The sequence below is a fragment of the Pleuronectes platessa genome, chromosome 2 (genome assembly GCF_947347685.1).
Source record: "Pleuronectes platessa chromosome 2, fPlePla1.1, whole genome shotgun sequence".
Lineage (NCBI taxonomy): Eukaryota > Metazoa > Chordata > Actinopteri > Pleuronectiformes > Pleuronectidae > Pleuronectes > Pleuronectes platessa.
Window position 1 is genome coordinate 17,361,125 of NC_070627.1, and position 16,290 is coordinate 17,377,414.

Here is a 16,290-nt window from a genome sequence, read left to right on the forward strand (position 1 = left end):
AATTATAGGATAGTAAGTCAATAGTATAGCATGAGACAAAAAGTATATCATTATTAGAAGAAATAACTATACAATAAAAAGTCAAACGTATGGGATACTAAGTCATGATGATGAAATAATGTCATAATTATCAGATATTGGATCAAATTTGGTACAGGTCATAACAGTGATAAAGTGATACAAATTATAATTACATCTATTTTTTTTATCGCAGAGCGCATACTGTACCTCCGCAAAGGTCCATCTGCTGCTCAAAAATATAGGATCTTGTAGCTTGTGATTCTGGCATGTTTTGAATATACATGTTTTGCTTATCATAAGGTCTTTATGTCTCAATTTAAATGCAATAGAATTAGCTAGGTCCAGATTTTTATTTGAAAAAATTTGACACACCCTTAACACACTGATTTTTTCCCGTAATTGTTCTCTGGAGGACGAAATGTTATTCTAAAAACACACTATCTCACAATGTTAATGTCATTGTCTGGATCTGCCTCAAAACGTGTGGTGTTTGAAACATGCAACAACATGTAATGGGTTCTTCCCTAGGTCATTCCCCACCCCTACACACAATTTCAAGGAAATTGAATGAGTAGTTTTCTGACAAAGAAACAGACAATAACAAATGGTCTAATCTCGTAGAAATGCTGGACAGATTCCTCCCCAACCTACGATTACTTACTATACCTACTGTATTTGGTTGGTCAAATATGAGAAACATCATGAAATAAACTTACTGAAATGAACCTTGGCTCTTTAAGAGCCTCCTTCTCTTTAAAATACCCTGCATGGCAGACCACCTACAAATTCAAGGACCCCCAAAAGTTCGTTCTGTTATATTAACAGTTTGCACCACAATCAACTAAATAATACTTTAACGTGTGAGTATGAAGCAGGTGAGTCCACAGGAAGTTGTGAATCTTACCATGATGTTTCACGGTGGGAAAGTCTAACTGATAAAACACAATGTCACACTTGTTTACGTGGGCAAGCAACAGCAAAGTGGAAATTTTCCATTTTGCCAAAAGCACGTCACATGAGCTGCACAAAACCACAGAGGCATCAGAACCCGCCCCCCCACCCCTGAATCAAGAAAGCCCCACAGCACTCCCACACAGATCGAAATAAATACTTTTAGTTTCACTCTCTGTACTTTGCAGTGTCACAACAGCTCACTTGTTTTCTGTTTTGTTTCAGACCTTTGATTTTTAAAGTACACACACCAAATTTTAAGGTCGAAGGAATTGGAGAACAGACTGAATATGAGAGTGTAGTCTCCAGGACCTCATTGACCTCTTAGAGCATGGTGCTTCATCCTCATACAGGTACTGCCACTGTAACTTTGCATTAACAGTGGACATGAAAATGTTTTTACTTTCACTTGTTTAACCCCTATGACTTCATAAACTGTGAGATCACTTCTCAAGACACAAGCAATGGAGGGTTTAAAAAAGGCTGATGCTTACAGAAAAAGCTCATCAAATTATGCAACAAAATGTCAATCACGCTGTCATGTCATTCTGCCAATTCTCTGTTCTGTCACTTCCGTTATAAAGGAGACGCTGGTCAGTGGTGAGTTTCCCTGATCTCATTTATTTTCTATTAAACTGAAACCCGGTAATAAAAGAGAGAGAGAATTTATCTTTGAACAGGAACAGAGACGAATGTTACATCAGATCTAGAGACTACTACTCTGCTCACAATCACTGATGTGATCAATAGTTGCTCATTCATTGAACTCACAATGATTGAAGAAGATCTAGACACAAAGTCACATGCACTGATCAATCATCAAGAGAGAAACACCAGACGACTCCAGCCCTTCCTTTGACACACACACACACACACACACACACACACACACACACACACACACACACACACACACACACACACACACACACACACACACACACACACACACACACACACACACACACACACACACACACACACACACACACACACACACACACACACACACACACGCGTCAGTCTGGTTACATTTTTTGTTAAAGGTTCTCCACCGTGCTTCTTCTGGGGGAGAGAAAAAGAGACAGCTTTTGAAAAACATTCAAGCAGTTTACTTGGCTTTTTTTTTTATTTCTCTGACAGTCCATTACTGTGGCAGCCTATTAGAAATTCAATAGTACTAAAAGGAATTAATGGGATTTGTATTGAACTGCTTTACTCAGATGCAACACACACACACACACACACACACACACACACACACACACACACACACACACACACACACACACACACACACACACACACACACACACACACACACACACACACACACACACACACACACACACACACACACACACACACACCGGTCGGTAACATTTCCTCTTCCTCTATTCTAAGCACTGCTTAATCGTTTATCTTTAAATTGAGATTCCCCTCTTATTGATTATCTTCAGTTGCTTCCTCTTCATACAACACAAACTCCAGGTGGTCATTGAATGAGGATCCAGTACATTGTCCTTTACTGTTCATGATTAACAGTGAAAATGAGGTGTTGGTCAGAGATTTGTGAGTTCACATGCAAACATGTTGCACTTTGGTCAAAGGGTAGAGGGTCTGGTCAAGCTCGGCTCCAGAGCTGCTGCTGGGTTCACTGCTCCCAAACTGACAGAACAAAACACATACAGTCATCTTTCAGTACCTCGCACAAAGAAGACACATAGTCAAGAAGATGGGCTCTCAACTGACCTCTGTATGATGTTGTTGTTACACTGTAGTTCTCTCACCAGAATCTCCATTTCCTCCTTAAGATGGTGCATCCTACAAAAAAAGAAAGATATCTGAGATAATGGCAAATGTCTCTATCATGAGCGCACACACACACACGCACAGGTTTGCCCAATTATCCTTGTTAGGACTGCTATTGACTTCCATTCATTGTGAATAGCCTAAACAAAACCTTGCCCCTAACCCACACCTCAGAAATGATGTTTTCCTCATAAGGACCAGGTTTTGGTTCCCATGAGGTCTATTGGTCCTGACAAAGTCAGGGTTTCTAATGAAAAAGAGAATAAAGAGGTAATAATAATGAGCAGGCACACACACCTAATGCTAATCCTTACCCTGAAACAATTCTTCATCTTAGAATCTGAACATTTAGGTAAGTTGGACTCTTTTTCCTATGAATGCAACAGTGTGAACAGATCTAGGTCCCCACAATATATGTAATACCTAGTAATAACACACATAAACCCACACACACCTGGAGACCATCTGATCCCTTGGTGGGAATCCAGGCTGCTGCTCTGCTCTCCTGGACTGCAGGCTGAAAAGGACTCTGTCCAGAACCTGAGGACGACAGATGAGACTGAGATGAAGAACATAGACAATTATAAACAAAAGCACAAAACTCTTCTGGATTTGTGCGTGAAGACGTGAATCTTTAAGCTTTAAGTCTTCACTTTCCAATCTGGGATAAAAAGTGAAAAAAACGGACCTTATTCTGACGCTGCTCACTCATCTCCAGATCCGTCAGCAAGCCTGTGGAGAAAGAACTGAAGTCGTGCAGTCGGGTCTGCATCTCCTGTAGAACACTGTCCACATAAAGGAGGAGACACACCAGTAAGTCAAAGCTGCAAGGTACATTGTGCTTATATCTGGTTGAATCCAAATCAGGAAAGAAAACCAATTGGAAAAACCATTAAAGTGATATAATCTGTTAATAATCTTAATTTACCTCTCTGTTATAAGTCTTCACCACAACATTTGAACATGTGTTGGTTGTTACCTTAGAACAATTGTATGTTTGTTTCAATGTGCAATATACAAATATAACACTTAGTGTGGGTGAGACATTTGACTGACTCTTCTTACAGAGTCGCAGAAATCTAAATATTCATTCATGTGCATCAGTTAAACAGTATTTATAAAAATATACACAGAAGGAAATGTGTTCAGAGTGACCTTTAATACATCCGGAAATTTCTAGGGTGAAAAAAATAGTTGTCTGTTGCAACTACTAAGCCATTGAAGGGAAAACATAAAACTATCTAAACATAATGTTATATCGACATCACTTGCTTTACAAATGTGAAGTGAGCCTCAATACTGCAGACAAGCAACTTAATCTGTAAGAGTGAGACTGCTGAGTAGTAATGTCCTGCTGCCCTGGGTTAATCTTCAAATAAGCCTCCATCATGTGTGTGAATGGATGTTAATGACACCAAATAGTTATCTTACTGTAAATAATCCCAGAGCTGTTGGCATAACAAAACCTAAGTGAATGTGACACTGTGTTTACTTATGTGAGCTGAGAACCACCTGCTCCACGTCCTTATTGAGGCCAGAAGCTCTTTGTATCTCTGCACACAGTCGTCTCTCAGGAGAGATTTCACTCGCTTAATGTGGGAAGACAGGTGGATTCTGGGAAGCAAGAGTGACAAGCAGATTACAGGAGGAAATCCCAGTAACACCCTCATGGGCCGGGATGAGCTGGAGGCAAATTGACAAAGACATACTCACTTCTCAAACTTGTGTATTTGTTCGTCATTATACGCCAACTCTGCGGTGAAAAATAAGACAAACATACAAGAACTGTCAGTCACACCATGACAAATTGAGTAATAAAAGTACAGTGTAAACTTAAATTACCACCCTGCCGTTCCTCTACCAACCACTGGGGCTTCAGTGCCTCTTGACAAATAGCATTCACAGTAACATTTTACCTTTGACCACTGAAATCTAACGAGAAAAAATTACATTTAGGCAGAATTGAGATATCGAGTTCAACAGGCCAAAGACGTGGTTTGTAAGGTCACTGTGACTTTCACTTCTGACCAACAATTTCTATTTTAATTCAAGAAAAGTCCTCAAGGCAAAAAATTACTTTGTGAGGTCACAGAAACATTTATATCTGACCTTTGAAGACCAAAATGTTATATTATCTTTGAGTTCAACTTAACATTTCTACCATATCTGAAGAAATTCCCTCAAAGGCTTCTCAAGATATTGTGTTCACAACACTGGGACAGAAGTACGTGTTTCAAGACAGACGGACAAGCTGAAAACATAATGCATCCGGCGCCTGGTTGTCTTTGGCGTGGAGGTATAAAAAGGAAACACACATACTGCCAGTGACTCTGTCTTTGCGATAATGCTGATGAATTGCTGTTATCTTCTGCACCAGCATCTCCATCTTCTTACAGCTGTAGGACAAAGAGGTCAAAGTTTAAATAAACACACACACGAGTCAAAAACTAAACAAATGTTGATTCTGTGGTCCCCAGCTTACCTCTTGTCATTGGCCAGGGTCTCTGCTAGCTTGGCCTGTTCTATCTGCAGCTGGTCCAGTCGATTCTGGAACTCTTGGATGCTCGCAGTGTAAATGGGCAGGTGCTCGTGGACCTGTAGAGACAACACCAACACACTCTCATTACGGCTGAATCAACAACATCACATGTCTGCCCCGAAGTCTATGATTCACACGTCACCATCATTCAACTAACTTGTACATTGACCTGTTTCCTTCTACTGGTGATATTGCATTTTTCATAATGTGGTTGATTAGTTTTTGCAGAGAAAGTTTAAATCCTGCTATAATACCAAGGCAATGAGAAAATTCCGAGAAACTAATCTTCTTAAACTTACAATAGTATGATATAGTATGACAGAATTTCAGGTCCATGTTAAAGAATAGAATCCCTGTGATTTCAAGAAAAGGTTCATAATACAAGAGGAAAGTCATAGTTTAATGAGAGAAAGTCATAATATTTTGAGAAAAACTAAAATCTTATAAAATGAGCAGCAAGGAGAACCTGTGCTCGACTCCGAAAATCTAGAAACAATCTAATTGTTTCTAGAGAAACTATAAAACCTCTTTGAATATTACACAGATGTAACCAATGATTACAGTACACCACTACTAAGCATTTTTCCTCTGCCAAATAAGAGGCGATTTCCTCCAAGTCAGATGCAGTTTCTTGATAAATCTTTTCAAAGTCCTGATAATAACTTTTCACATTTATTTGTGAAACTTACACTAAAATATAACTGAGCAAGATGCTCAACACTTGGATAATCCTCCTCTATTATGACGCAGCCTAAAATTATTACTTTTTTCTCCTAATTTTACGATTGTTTTTCTTGTAACATTACATCTTATAAACCTGAGACTCGGTGTCTTCTCTAAGAACACACCATCTGGGCCTTATTTCACATAGTTTCTTGTCCTTGACGTTTTATTCACATCTATACTAAATTCCAAGATTTGATTTATTATACTTACACACAAATACTCTTATCCTAACTTCACTGATATAAACAGGGTATGCAAGTTATGCTGAATAACACAAATTGAACAGTTGTTCTATTCAGAATCCACAAATTACAGCCTCCTAAATGACCACACTTCTCTAAAACTGAATGAAACTGTTATAACATTCATGTAAGTAGGAAATATAGAAGGATAATGTCTTCAGTGTTGAATCTGAGTGTATTTGCTGATGAAGAAATGATTCAGTTTTCATTACCACAAAGAACCACCACATCCCTCCAGCTGCTCTTAGTGATGTCACATGCACTCACCAGTTGCAGTTTTTGACTATGATCATCCGAGCCTTGGTTTTCCGTAGAGTGATGGTCACTGAGAAGAACAACAGATGAGGTGACAAGGTGAAAAAGAAGGAGGTTATGACGATTGTTCGGGCTGTCCGTGCCATTGATCAGGATGTCAAAATCAACCGTTAAAAAACAAGAAGTGCTCAGTTTATTCTACTGTTGAACTTAGTGAAGATTCTCCTCCTTCAGATAATTGATATATATGAAGATATTAACCTCCAACCTCAGGTGTGACACAATGGATACAAGTTTACAGTATTTATCTCAGAAAGTGTGTAGACTAACTCACATTGTTTGAATTCTGTGTTGAATGTTGAGGCAGGACTGCAGCCTAATGGTGATCTTGTCGATACTGTGGATGGATTCTCCACACTCCCTGCGCAACCTCATCCTGTGGAGGAATGAGAGGAGGAATAAAGGCGATAAGAATTTGAAAATGGTCATTACCCAGGGAAAACCAGAATAACCCTACTGCGGTTGTATGCCTCCGCCTACCAGTGTACATATAATTCTACACATTTTTTTTTTCAGATTCATAGAAGGTCACTGTTACCTTTAACCGCTGAAACATAATCACTTAATCTTTGAGTCCAAATGAAAATGATCAAAAGTTGAAGAAAATCACTCAAGCAGTCTTGAGATGTCACATTCAAGAGGCCAAAAACATGTGTTTTCAGGCCACTGTGACCTTGAACATTGACCTTTGATAGCTGGCATATAATCAGTTAATCAATGAGTCCAAGTGAATGTTTAGCATTCATAATGAAATTCCCAACGGGAAGTTCTAATATATCACATTCACAGGGTCGGGAGGTCACTGAGATCTTGACCTTTGACCAAAATCAAATCAGTTCATCTTTGATTCAAAGTTAACGTTGGTTCCAGATTTGGAGACATTCCCTCAAGTTGATCTTAAGATGTCATGTTTAAGAAAACATAAACATTCTTTGTGCTGCCACTGTGATCTTCATGCTTGACTTTTGACTGCCAATATGAAATCCAAGTTCAAGTGACTGTGTGTGACAAATGTGAAAGAATTCCCTCAAGGCGTTCTGGAGATATTGTCACAGCGACCTTGACCTTTCACCACCATTTGTCTCCGTAGGGTAATTCTAAGGCACATCGAGCAAGTCAAGACAACAAGTAAAAACAAGAAACACTGAATGATTAAAATGATCGAATTATATTGAAGTAAATAATACAGACATACATTATGTACAATTAAGGTGAATTAAGAATATATGTACAGGACAAGGTAGCAGCAGATTAATTAATATCTTAGCATATGAATAAATATATATACAGCAGACATTAAAATATCCTGTTCAAGAAAAGCATAGACATACTCTGTGAGTCCAACGTGACCTTTGTCCTTTGACTAATAAAATCAAGTGATTTAATCCTTGAGTCCAACTCGGTGTTTGTGCCAAATGTGATATGATTGCTTGACAGGGTTTAAGAGATATCACCTTCACAAGGCAAAAATTTGTTGTGTGAGGTCACCGTGACCTTTAACTTTGATCTTTAAACACAAAAATCAAATAATTTTGTCCTTGATTTTTACCAAATTTGAATAAATTAGATATCGTGTTGATGAGAGTAAAACAGACGGAGTGATTTCTCACATGTAGCTGTGGTATCCCTGCAGGAGAAGCTCTCGATGTGTGTGGAGCAGCTGTACTATCTTCAGATACTGGTGGACCACACCTACTATCACCTAGAAATATAAATGGATTGAAAGAAATAATAAACGGGTTTGAGATGTAAAAGGCACAAAATCCATACAAAAATTAACAATACTCGGCAGGAGTGAGGGATGGAAAAACCAGTACCTTGGAGAAATTGTAGTCTGCCATGACATCAAACCTGGATGGGATGACCGGAGTCTCAGCTACAGTGGAGAGAAGAGAGCGGATTGAACACATCCACCTCATACGTGGTCAGTAAACCTTCAAGACGTGGATGATGACTCATTGTGGAAACTGTGAGTTTTCATCGTACAGCGTTTCCGCGGCGGCATGGCAAATTTAGATTTTTCGCCATGAAAAGGAATAACCAATTTATACAAACTGTGTGTATGCATGTGTGTGAGACTTGTATTTGGAATTGCATGCCCATATTATATGTAGATGATCAACCATCATCTACTCATCTTCAAATGTTATCTATTGTTATAGAGTAAAATGTGAATATAAGAGGTGAGTCATAAAGATATTATGTGTTGAGTAAATGAATGTGACACTAGAATACACCTGATATATCAGAGCTTTGTTCTACCTCCCCAGGGAAGCAACAAAGAATAAAGAGATGCACAAGAAACATAAAAAGATCTGCATGTCTGTGATGATCTTACGTTCTCTGAAGGGCAGGCAGATGTTTGCGTCAGGCTCGTAGCTGAGCAGGAGGAGGGGTTGGGTAGGTGAGGTACGCGGGAGGTTGACGACCTTCATGGTGCCCTCCAGAGAGAGGTCATGCCCCAGGTACAGCAGGTGTTGCTGCTGAACCCCCATACCAGTCTGAGATGCCACCTCCTCAAAGAAGACAGACACTCTGGTGGGAGGAAGGGGAGAGTGAATTCATGATTCACAACTAAACATCCAAAACAAATTATCTACAGCCATAACTCAACTTCATACACGCAATCTAGGATTACAGATATAATCTAGAGCTCAGTACAGACTACATTAGCATTATCACATTAAATGTGTTGCTCACAGATTTTTAAATGATGTATGATTATGATTGTTATGTTGCAGTTGTTGGAGGAGTCCTTAATTGAATATGCCACGTAGATGGGGACTAGTGCAACCTGTCATCTAAATGTCAAAATACCAATTGCACTCATGTAGTTATTGATGACTGTTTTTACTATTCAAATTAATATTCCATAACAGTTACAATTTAAATCACACATGGGTAAAATCCAGCTGGTTGAAATTCTAGTTTTGTAAAATATAACACACAGGACCTAACAAGTCGGGGCTAAAGGTCTCACTGACTATCACTCTTGGTGAAAGCCGTTTTTATTAAAGTATGTTATGATTGAAGCAATCCTGTGGTCAGTTTTATTTGTGCTTGATCGGGTGTGATGACCCCCTATGCAGACGTACGTATTGTAGTGGTGTATGTAGATAGTATGAGCCATGGCCTGCTGCAGAGAGAAGAGGTGAACCGGCTGCCGCTGCAAGATGTCTGTGGTGGCTGTGAAGAACTGGTCAAAACCCCAACAGCTCTCCTGGTCAGCCTCCAGTATACCTGCTAATACCGGAGATAGCTGCACCTGCAGTCCCCTGCAGACAGACAGACAGAGGGACAGACAGAGGAACAGACAGACAGACAAACAGACAGACAGACAGAGAAGGAAAGGAGACAGAGGGAGCCAATCACGGAAACATTTGCATTATGTTATCATTAAATCATTTACTCACATAAAACGGTCTTTGTTAAGTGACATACTGGGAGAGTTGGCAGCTGTGAGGTAGGTGGTAGCTCCACTCTATAGGTCCTCCCTCCACACGCTGAATACCAGCTATTGCACCCATTGGTTTCTCTGTCGTTATTTTGAACCTACACAGCAAAACACACATGTTGGGCTCATGTATCATTGATGGATGCTCATGCTCATACACGGAGAAATATTATTCAATTTATATATTTCTTTGGAGGGAAATTCTTTGTCTTTGGCTCAATTAAATCTGTTAAATTCTGCTTTTAGTAACAATGTAACTATGACAGTTTTAGACCAATCTTAGTGTCAAGTGGAAACTGTGGGGTCTGCAATCACAACTGTGTAGTCAATGATTTTGTTTGTACGAACTTACATGGTGGGCTTGTTCCTGCGGGGTCCTTCAAACGGTGTGAAGGGAAGACTCCCAGTGGCAGCGTGGTAAAATGTCACACCGATACTCCACAAGTCCACATTCACTCCATAGGATTTCTGATGATGATGGCGGAGCACAGCGCGCTCATACATGTCTGGATGCTACACACACACACACACACACACACACACACACACACACACACACACACACACACACACACACACACACACACACACACACACACACACACACACACACACACACACACACACACACACACACACACACACACACACACACACACACACACACACACACACAGAATAGAACCGGTTATACAACAGTCATTGGACACTCATGCTACAAACATATACCATTAAATATATAAAAGCCAATGCTTGTTGGTCTGTCAAACTGGTCTGTATATCCAGCATTTCAGTATTTAGGTATTTGAAAACTTTTATAGCTAGTATATGTACTGATGTGTCCACTAGGGGGCTACAAAGTATTGATAATGCAAGTCTCTTTGAGGAGATCAGGGATCTTCAGGTCTTTTCCCACAAAGCTGCCAGGTTTGGTTTGCTGTTACACTTTTCTCAGGTAACACAGGATTTTCACACTATTCCTATAAGTGTTTAGGGTTTGTTCAAGAGAAAATGGGAATTTAAAGGTAAATTGATTTTGTGGAAAGGACAGGTTACAAACTGTAAGCACACAACCATTTATATCCAGACACTTTCCAGCTGGTTTCCCACATGGGCTCACTTTGACAGGACATCTTACCAGAGGGCTGGCAGGTAAGGTTCTAGAAAATGACTGGAGCAACTGACACGGACATTTCGGTTCTCACATACAGTCCCTCTGAAAAGATTCAGGGTAATGTCCAGTGTTCAGAGCATGTAAGAAAGCTTAAGACTATTTGAGTAATACCTACTGCGAACCAAAGGGATATAACACCTTTATGTACATGATCTTACCAGATACTCTTCAGTCCCATAGATGGACATAAACTTCTCATCATCCTCTAGCTCTCTTGCTGCTCCAAAGTCTGTCAGCTTGTAAACGGACTTCCCATCCTCCCCGACCTGCCGCATGATGTTGCCCGGCTTGATGTCCCGGTGGACCACTCCATTTTCACGCAGGTGGTTCATCCCCTGCACTGAGGAGAGCAGAGAGAGTAATACTTCCAACAACAGGTACATGAAACTATTCAGCAGCATCAGATACAGCCACCCACCTACACACTGCAGCACAGTGAGGAACTCGGTTTCTGGCAGGCCAAAGGCATTTTCAGCTTCCTCCAGCAGGCTGAGCAGACTCCCTCCGGAGCAATACTCCATCACCAGCACCTTCTGCTTAGAGGGCAGCTAGCGAGAGAAGGGAGAAAGGAAGTAAGGTGCTCTTGTTGAAATCTTCCTATTAAGGCTGCACATTATTTTGGATTGTTTGAGTTAACTGGACACTTTATTATTATTGGCTGAAAAGGATAACTCTGGAAAAGTTTTTCTGATTCCAGCAACCAACAGCGTAAGACAAAGACTACATCCATACTGCTACGTTTAGAGCCACTAAAACTAAATTTGGAAACACAGCTAGCCCCCAATTTACTACAATGTAGACACTCACATACACTTGTTGATTGGGTCTTTTCTGTCAAGACAGAGCCTTTTGCTGATTCATCAGGCTTGTATCACATGATCTCATTACATTAAACAACTGGCCTAAGGGCCCAGTCAAACATACGAGAATACGGAGCAAATATCGCAGGTCAAAGTTCACTAAACTCCACGTGAAGCCAGAATTGCTTTGCCATAGGACGTTAGGCGAAGGTTTGCCTCTGCAACATTCTCATATATGTGACTGTGCCCTTAGGATGGACAGGGATTAAAACAGAAATTGATCCAAAAAGCTTGTGTGGACAGAGATGTTTTAGTTGGATTTCAAAGGAAAGCGTAGTAGTATTGATGTAGCCCAAGAAAGATAATGCTATTTTGTCTCCTCCCATGACCATATCTGTCTTCTTCCTCTGTCCTTGCTTTGGTTTTCCCTCTTCTCGTTGCAGCCTCACCTCTTCCACAGCGTACAGCTTGACAATAGTGCTGTGGTTGAGCTTCCTCAGCATCTCAAACTCCCTCATCTGGACCTCATGAGGGCGGTTGTAGCTCATCAAGTTGAACACCTTGACAGCTACCAGCTCACCGGACCTCTGCACAGACACACACACACACGTTTATGTCAGCACAACACACACAAAGCATCATCGAGGACATCAGAAACAGCCCACGCAACCACAGCCAACCCCCTTCTGTTATCACACATCCTGGAGTCGTGTTTGAAATAAAAGCAGGCTGAAAACATCTGAGAGGAAGGCCGCAGTGACGGGAAAGAGCTGCTCAGCGAAAAACCACTTCACCATATATCCTTAGCTCGGCCTACCTTGTTCCGTGCTTTGAAGACGCTGGCAGTCGCCCCCTGACCGAGGACGTCCTGCAGAGACCACAGGTAGTTTGTCGTGCTGGCCGTCATCCCTGACATTCTGGAGGAGGAGACGGAGATTTAGAAAACACATTAACAGAGAAAGGGAAGTCCCATATCCTCATTCTACAGCACTTAACTAGCTAATTAATGACGAACTTCACAGAAAGGTCCAAGTTAAAAGTAGATAATAAAAGAAGAAGGTTAAGTGGGCTACAGTATAATAAAATAAAAAACACAAGGATTCTTTCACCACGTGGAGAATTCTGTGCTGTTGTGAACGTGTCTGAGCGGAGAATCTCCTGCTGTGATATTTATGTGAAAAAGATAAGTTCTCCATTGGGCTGAGCGATCAAACAACAACATTAATTATGATCATAATAATAATAATACACAATCAATAATTATGCAGTATAATTTTCATGAATAGAAACATGACAAAGGCTCAGTATATATCACTATGATGCTCGTGATGCTTCACTCAGGAGCAAAACACAGTCTTTAAACTTATAATACATGAATAATGTGATAATTATCGATATCAACTATCAACCTTTATCTTGATCTAGTTATGATCCAAATCCCCCAGCTGTGAGGTGACATGACACACTTCTTTAAACACAACACATTCAACACCTTCATTACTCTGATGGAAACGTTAGCTGTCACGTTAGCTTCGCGGCTGTGGCGTTAAAATCTGTTTCCCCTGTGTGTTCAGTTTCCTGTCGCCTGAAATCAACGCTAGCTAAACGCTCCATCGGTTATTACACGGTGTTCTAGCACGACTGGTTATCCCGGGTTACGTGGAGTCGAGATAAACATGACGGGTCAAGCTGCTGCTGTTACGGTAAAACTCGGCCAGTGTGTTGACCACAACAACCACCACAACAACAACAACACATCTGCACAAACAGCTGCAGAATGGCGGCTCCGTAAACAGGTGAGGTAGAGTCTGGACCTGCTGCTGAACACAACTTTACCTGAGTTTCGACTGGATCCTCACACCTCATGAGTCTGTGTGGAGGCAGCAGCTGGAACACATTGAGGAAGTGTGTGTATGCAGTGTGTGTGTTTGTGTGCGTGTGTTTTTGTGTGTGTGTGTGTGTGTGGCACTGGGCGGACTCAGCAGATGAACGCGGAAACAAAGCAAAGTGACAAACTGTTTTAGAGTTCCTGAAAAACTGAGAAAACAAATTGTCCCTGAACTCCCCACTGTGTCTACACACTGCATGCTGACTGAAAGACACATACATTACATTATGTATTAAATATGACTTTATATGTCACATTATATGTCACTTTATATGTCAAATATAAGTCACATTATATATATATCTATGCCTGTATGTCTCATTATATGACTCTGTCACATTATAAACGACTTTATGTCACTTTATATACGACTTTATATGTCTCAGTATATATAACCTTATATGTCTTATACAGGGCCGGCCCTGCTGGCGCCCTAGGCGAGATTTCAAATTGGCGCACCCCAACATACACACGCAAACTGTCATGCATCCCCAAGAACGTTTGGACTGTATACAGATGCATACACAGGCAGACAAAATTGTAAGCTATAAAAAACAATACAAATATATAATAAAAAATATAAAAAGACTCTGATATCAGCTGTACTGATAGCATATCATGTCATGTCGACAAAAATAAACATGAATGATGTCCACCATCAGGGTGATTCTTACCTCTATATTGTTCTTTCTTCTCCTCCTCCACTTTGCGGTGCTTTCTGAATTGTGCACCTGATAATTTAATCTTTTTTGATTCATCTTTGACTCTAACCGCAGACTATCACCGCAGCGTGTACGTCAGGGACACACCTGAGGCGGAAGCGCAAATTCTGTGCGAGCCGCCGCCTGACCGTTCACACAGGGAGCCATCCAGGAGGAGGTTTTAGATGCTGGCTTGCCTGTCCAAGGAGCCACGGGTGGTGACATCAGCAAATGTCCCTACTATGCTGCCAAAATGAGTAGGTTTTTATACTTCTCTTTGTATGCATCATGCTGCTATGAGGAACTGTTGTGAGTTTGTTGTTAAGGTTTGTTTTTCTCTTTGTTGTGCATCCAGCGGTCTCGAGTGGAACGGCATATGCCGGTCAACTCGCCATGGCCGTACTCCGACACCCAGCGGGACAGGCTCTGGTTGTGACTTGGATTGCTGCTCAGGCTAGAATCGCTGCATGGTATCTGATGTGATCCCACCTCCGGCCTGTCATTCTGCTGCTGAGAGAGGGAGAGGGAGGAGAAACATTGAGGGAAGGCGAATAAGGAGATTGAGACCATTTCATAGTTTAATACAAACATTCTTTAGGGGTCCAAGCTAATTCAATATTGCACATTGCAAAAGAGGGACGTTGACAGGAAATACACTTGGTTTTATTGGACTATTAGCTCATCAACTCATCCATCTCTCATGCTCTGCCTTCATGTGTTGTTTCTCCGCTTCCTTTGGACTATCCCTCCGTTTTATACTGCGGTCAAGTGAGCAGACGTTCGTCTTTTCGTGGTCAAGTGAGCAGACGTTCGTCTTTTCCTGATTTCAAGTGCGCCCGTATTACAGAGTGTACGGTAGTCCATGATACGGAGCGAGCCAATCTTTTATGCTACTGTAAAATCCCTTTATTCCATAATTTCTGACAAAGGCTGACACAGTTGTGCTCAGGACCATCCAGACTGTACACTCATTCAGTATCAAGCATATTTACTGTATCATTTTGGAGAAATTCAGCCTTAAAGTTCATTATTTTGAATTGAAAAAAGCATTATGTGCAAAATGTACCCTTCCGTAAAATCCCTTTATTCCATAATTTCTGACAAAGGCTGATACAGGTGTCCTCAGGACCATCCAGACTGTTCACTTACTCAGTATCAAGCATATGTACTGTATCATTCTGGAGCAATTCAGCCTCAAAGTTTAATATTTTGAAGTGAAAAAGGCATAGTTCCTTTTTTTTTGTTGAAATAAGCATTATGTTCAATATTTACCCTTCTGTAAAATCCCTTTATTCCATAATTTCTGACAAAGGCTGATACAGGTGTCCTCAGGACCATCCTGACTGTTCACTTACTCAGTATCAAGCATATTTACTGTATCATTCTGGAGCAATTCAGCCTCAAAGTTTATTATTTTGAAGTGAAAAAGGCAAAGTTCCTTTTTTTTGTTGAAAAAAGCATTATGTTCAATATTTACCCTTCTGTAAAATCCCTTTATTCCATAATTTCTGACAAAGGCTGATACAGTTGTGCTCAGGACCATCCAAACTGTACACTCACTCAGTATCAAGCATATTTACTGTATCCTTCTGTAGAAATTCAGCCTCAAAGTTCATTACTGTATGTATATATTTGTATTCTATTTTATTCTATTTAGTTATATATTG

The 16,290-nt window shown here is 40.6% G+C and overlaps 1 protein-coding gene and 1 long non-coding RNA gene across 5 annotated transcripts; one reads left to right on the top strand and one right to left on the bottom strand.

The window, feature by feature from the left end:
• Positions 1 to 1,573: 1,573 nt before the first annotated feature.
• ikbke (inhibitor of nuclear factor kappa B kinase subunit epsilon) lies at positions 1,574 to 14,020 on the bottom strand. Of its 4 annotated transcripts, XM_053441380.1 has the most exons (21): positions 13,871 to 14,020; positions 12,852 to 12,951; positions 12,484 to 12,621; positions 11,653 to 11,782; positions 11,393 to 11,574; positions 10,413 to 10,573; positions 10,048 to 10,158; positions 9,702 to 9,881; positions 8,945 to 9,141; positions 8,424 to 8,482; positions 8,217 to 8,308; positions 6,881 to 6,982; positions 6,559 to 6,616; positions 5,267 to 5,379; positions 5,104 to 5,180; positions 4,498 to 4,537; positions 4,297 to 4,398; positions 3,473 to 3,569; positions 3,239 to 3,324; positions 2,725 to 2,796; positions 1,574 to 2,640 (listed from the first exon to the last, which is right to left on the bottom strand). In XM_053441380.1, the coding sequence occupies exons 2-21, from the start codon at positions 12,948 to 12,950 to the stop codon at positions 2,577 to 2,579; spliced, it is 2,160 nt and encodes a 719-aa protein (XP_053297355.1). In that variant the 5' UTR covers position 12,951; positions 13,871 to 14,020; the 3' UTR covers positions 1,574 to 2,576. The 4 variants fall into 4 exon arrangements, 3 of the variants coding, with proteins under 3 accessions (XP_053297355.1, XP_053297375.1, XP_053297364.1); XR_008341895.1 differs by lacking the exon at positions 1,574 to 2,640 and having other exon boundaries at positions 2,743 to 2,796; positions 4,277 to 4,398; XM_053441389.1 differs by lacking the exons at positions 1,574 to 2,640; positions 2,725 to 2,796 and adding an exon at positions 2,813 to 3,031.
• On the top strand, positions 13,553 to 15,374 carry LOC128456959 (uncharacterized). The gene is made up of 3 exons (XR_008341896.1): positions 13,553 to 13,830; positions 14,699 to 14,880; positions 14,979 to 15,374. It is a non-coding gene; the product is annotated as an uncharacterized LOC128456959 (long non-coding RNA).
• Positions 15,375 to 16,290: the final 916 nt, after the last annotated feature.

Excerpts from the sequence above, each read along its gene's own strand:
- ikbke (XM_053441380.1), bottom strand. The coding sequence starts at position 12,950 with ATGTCAGGGATGACGGCCAGCACGACAAACTACCTGTGGTCTCTGCAG. Across the intron at positions 8,483-8,944 it reads CTGCCTGCCCTTCAGAGAAC|CTGAGACTCCGGTCATCCCA; the intron begins GTAAGATCATCA and ends TCTCCACTGTAG. Across the intron at positions 2,641-2,724 it reads AACAACAACATCATACAGAG|TTTGGGAGCAGTGAACCCAG; the intron begins GTCAGTTGAGAG and ends TTGTTCTGTCAG.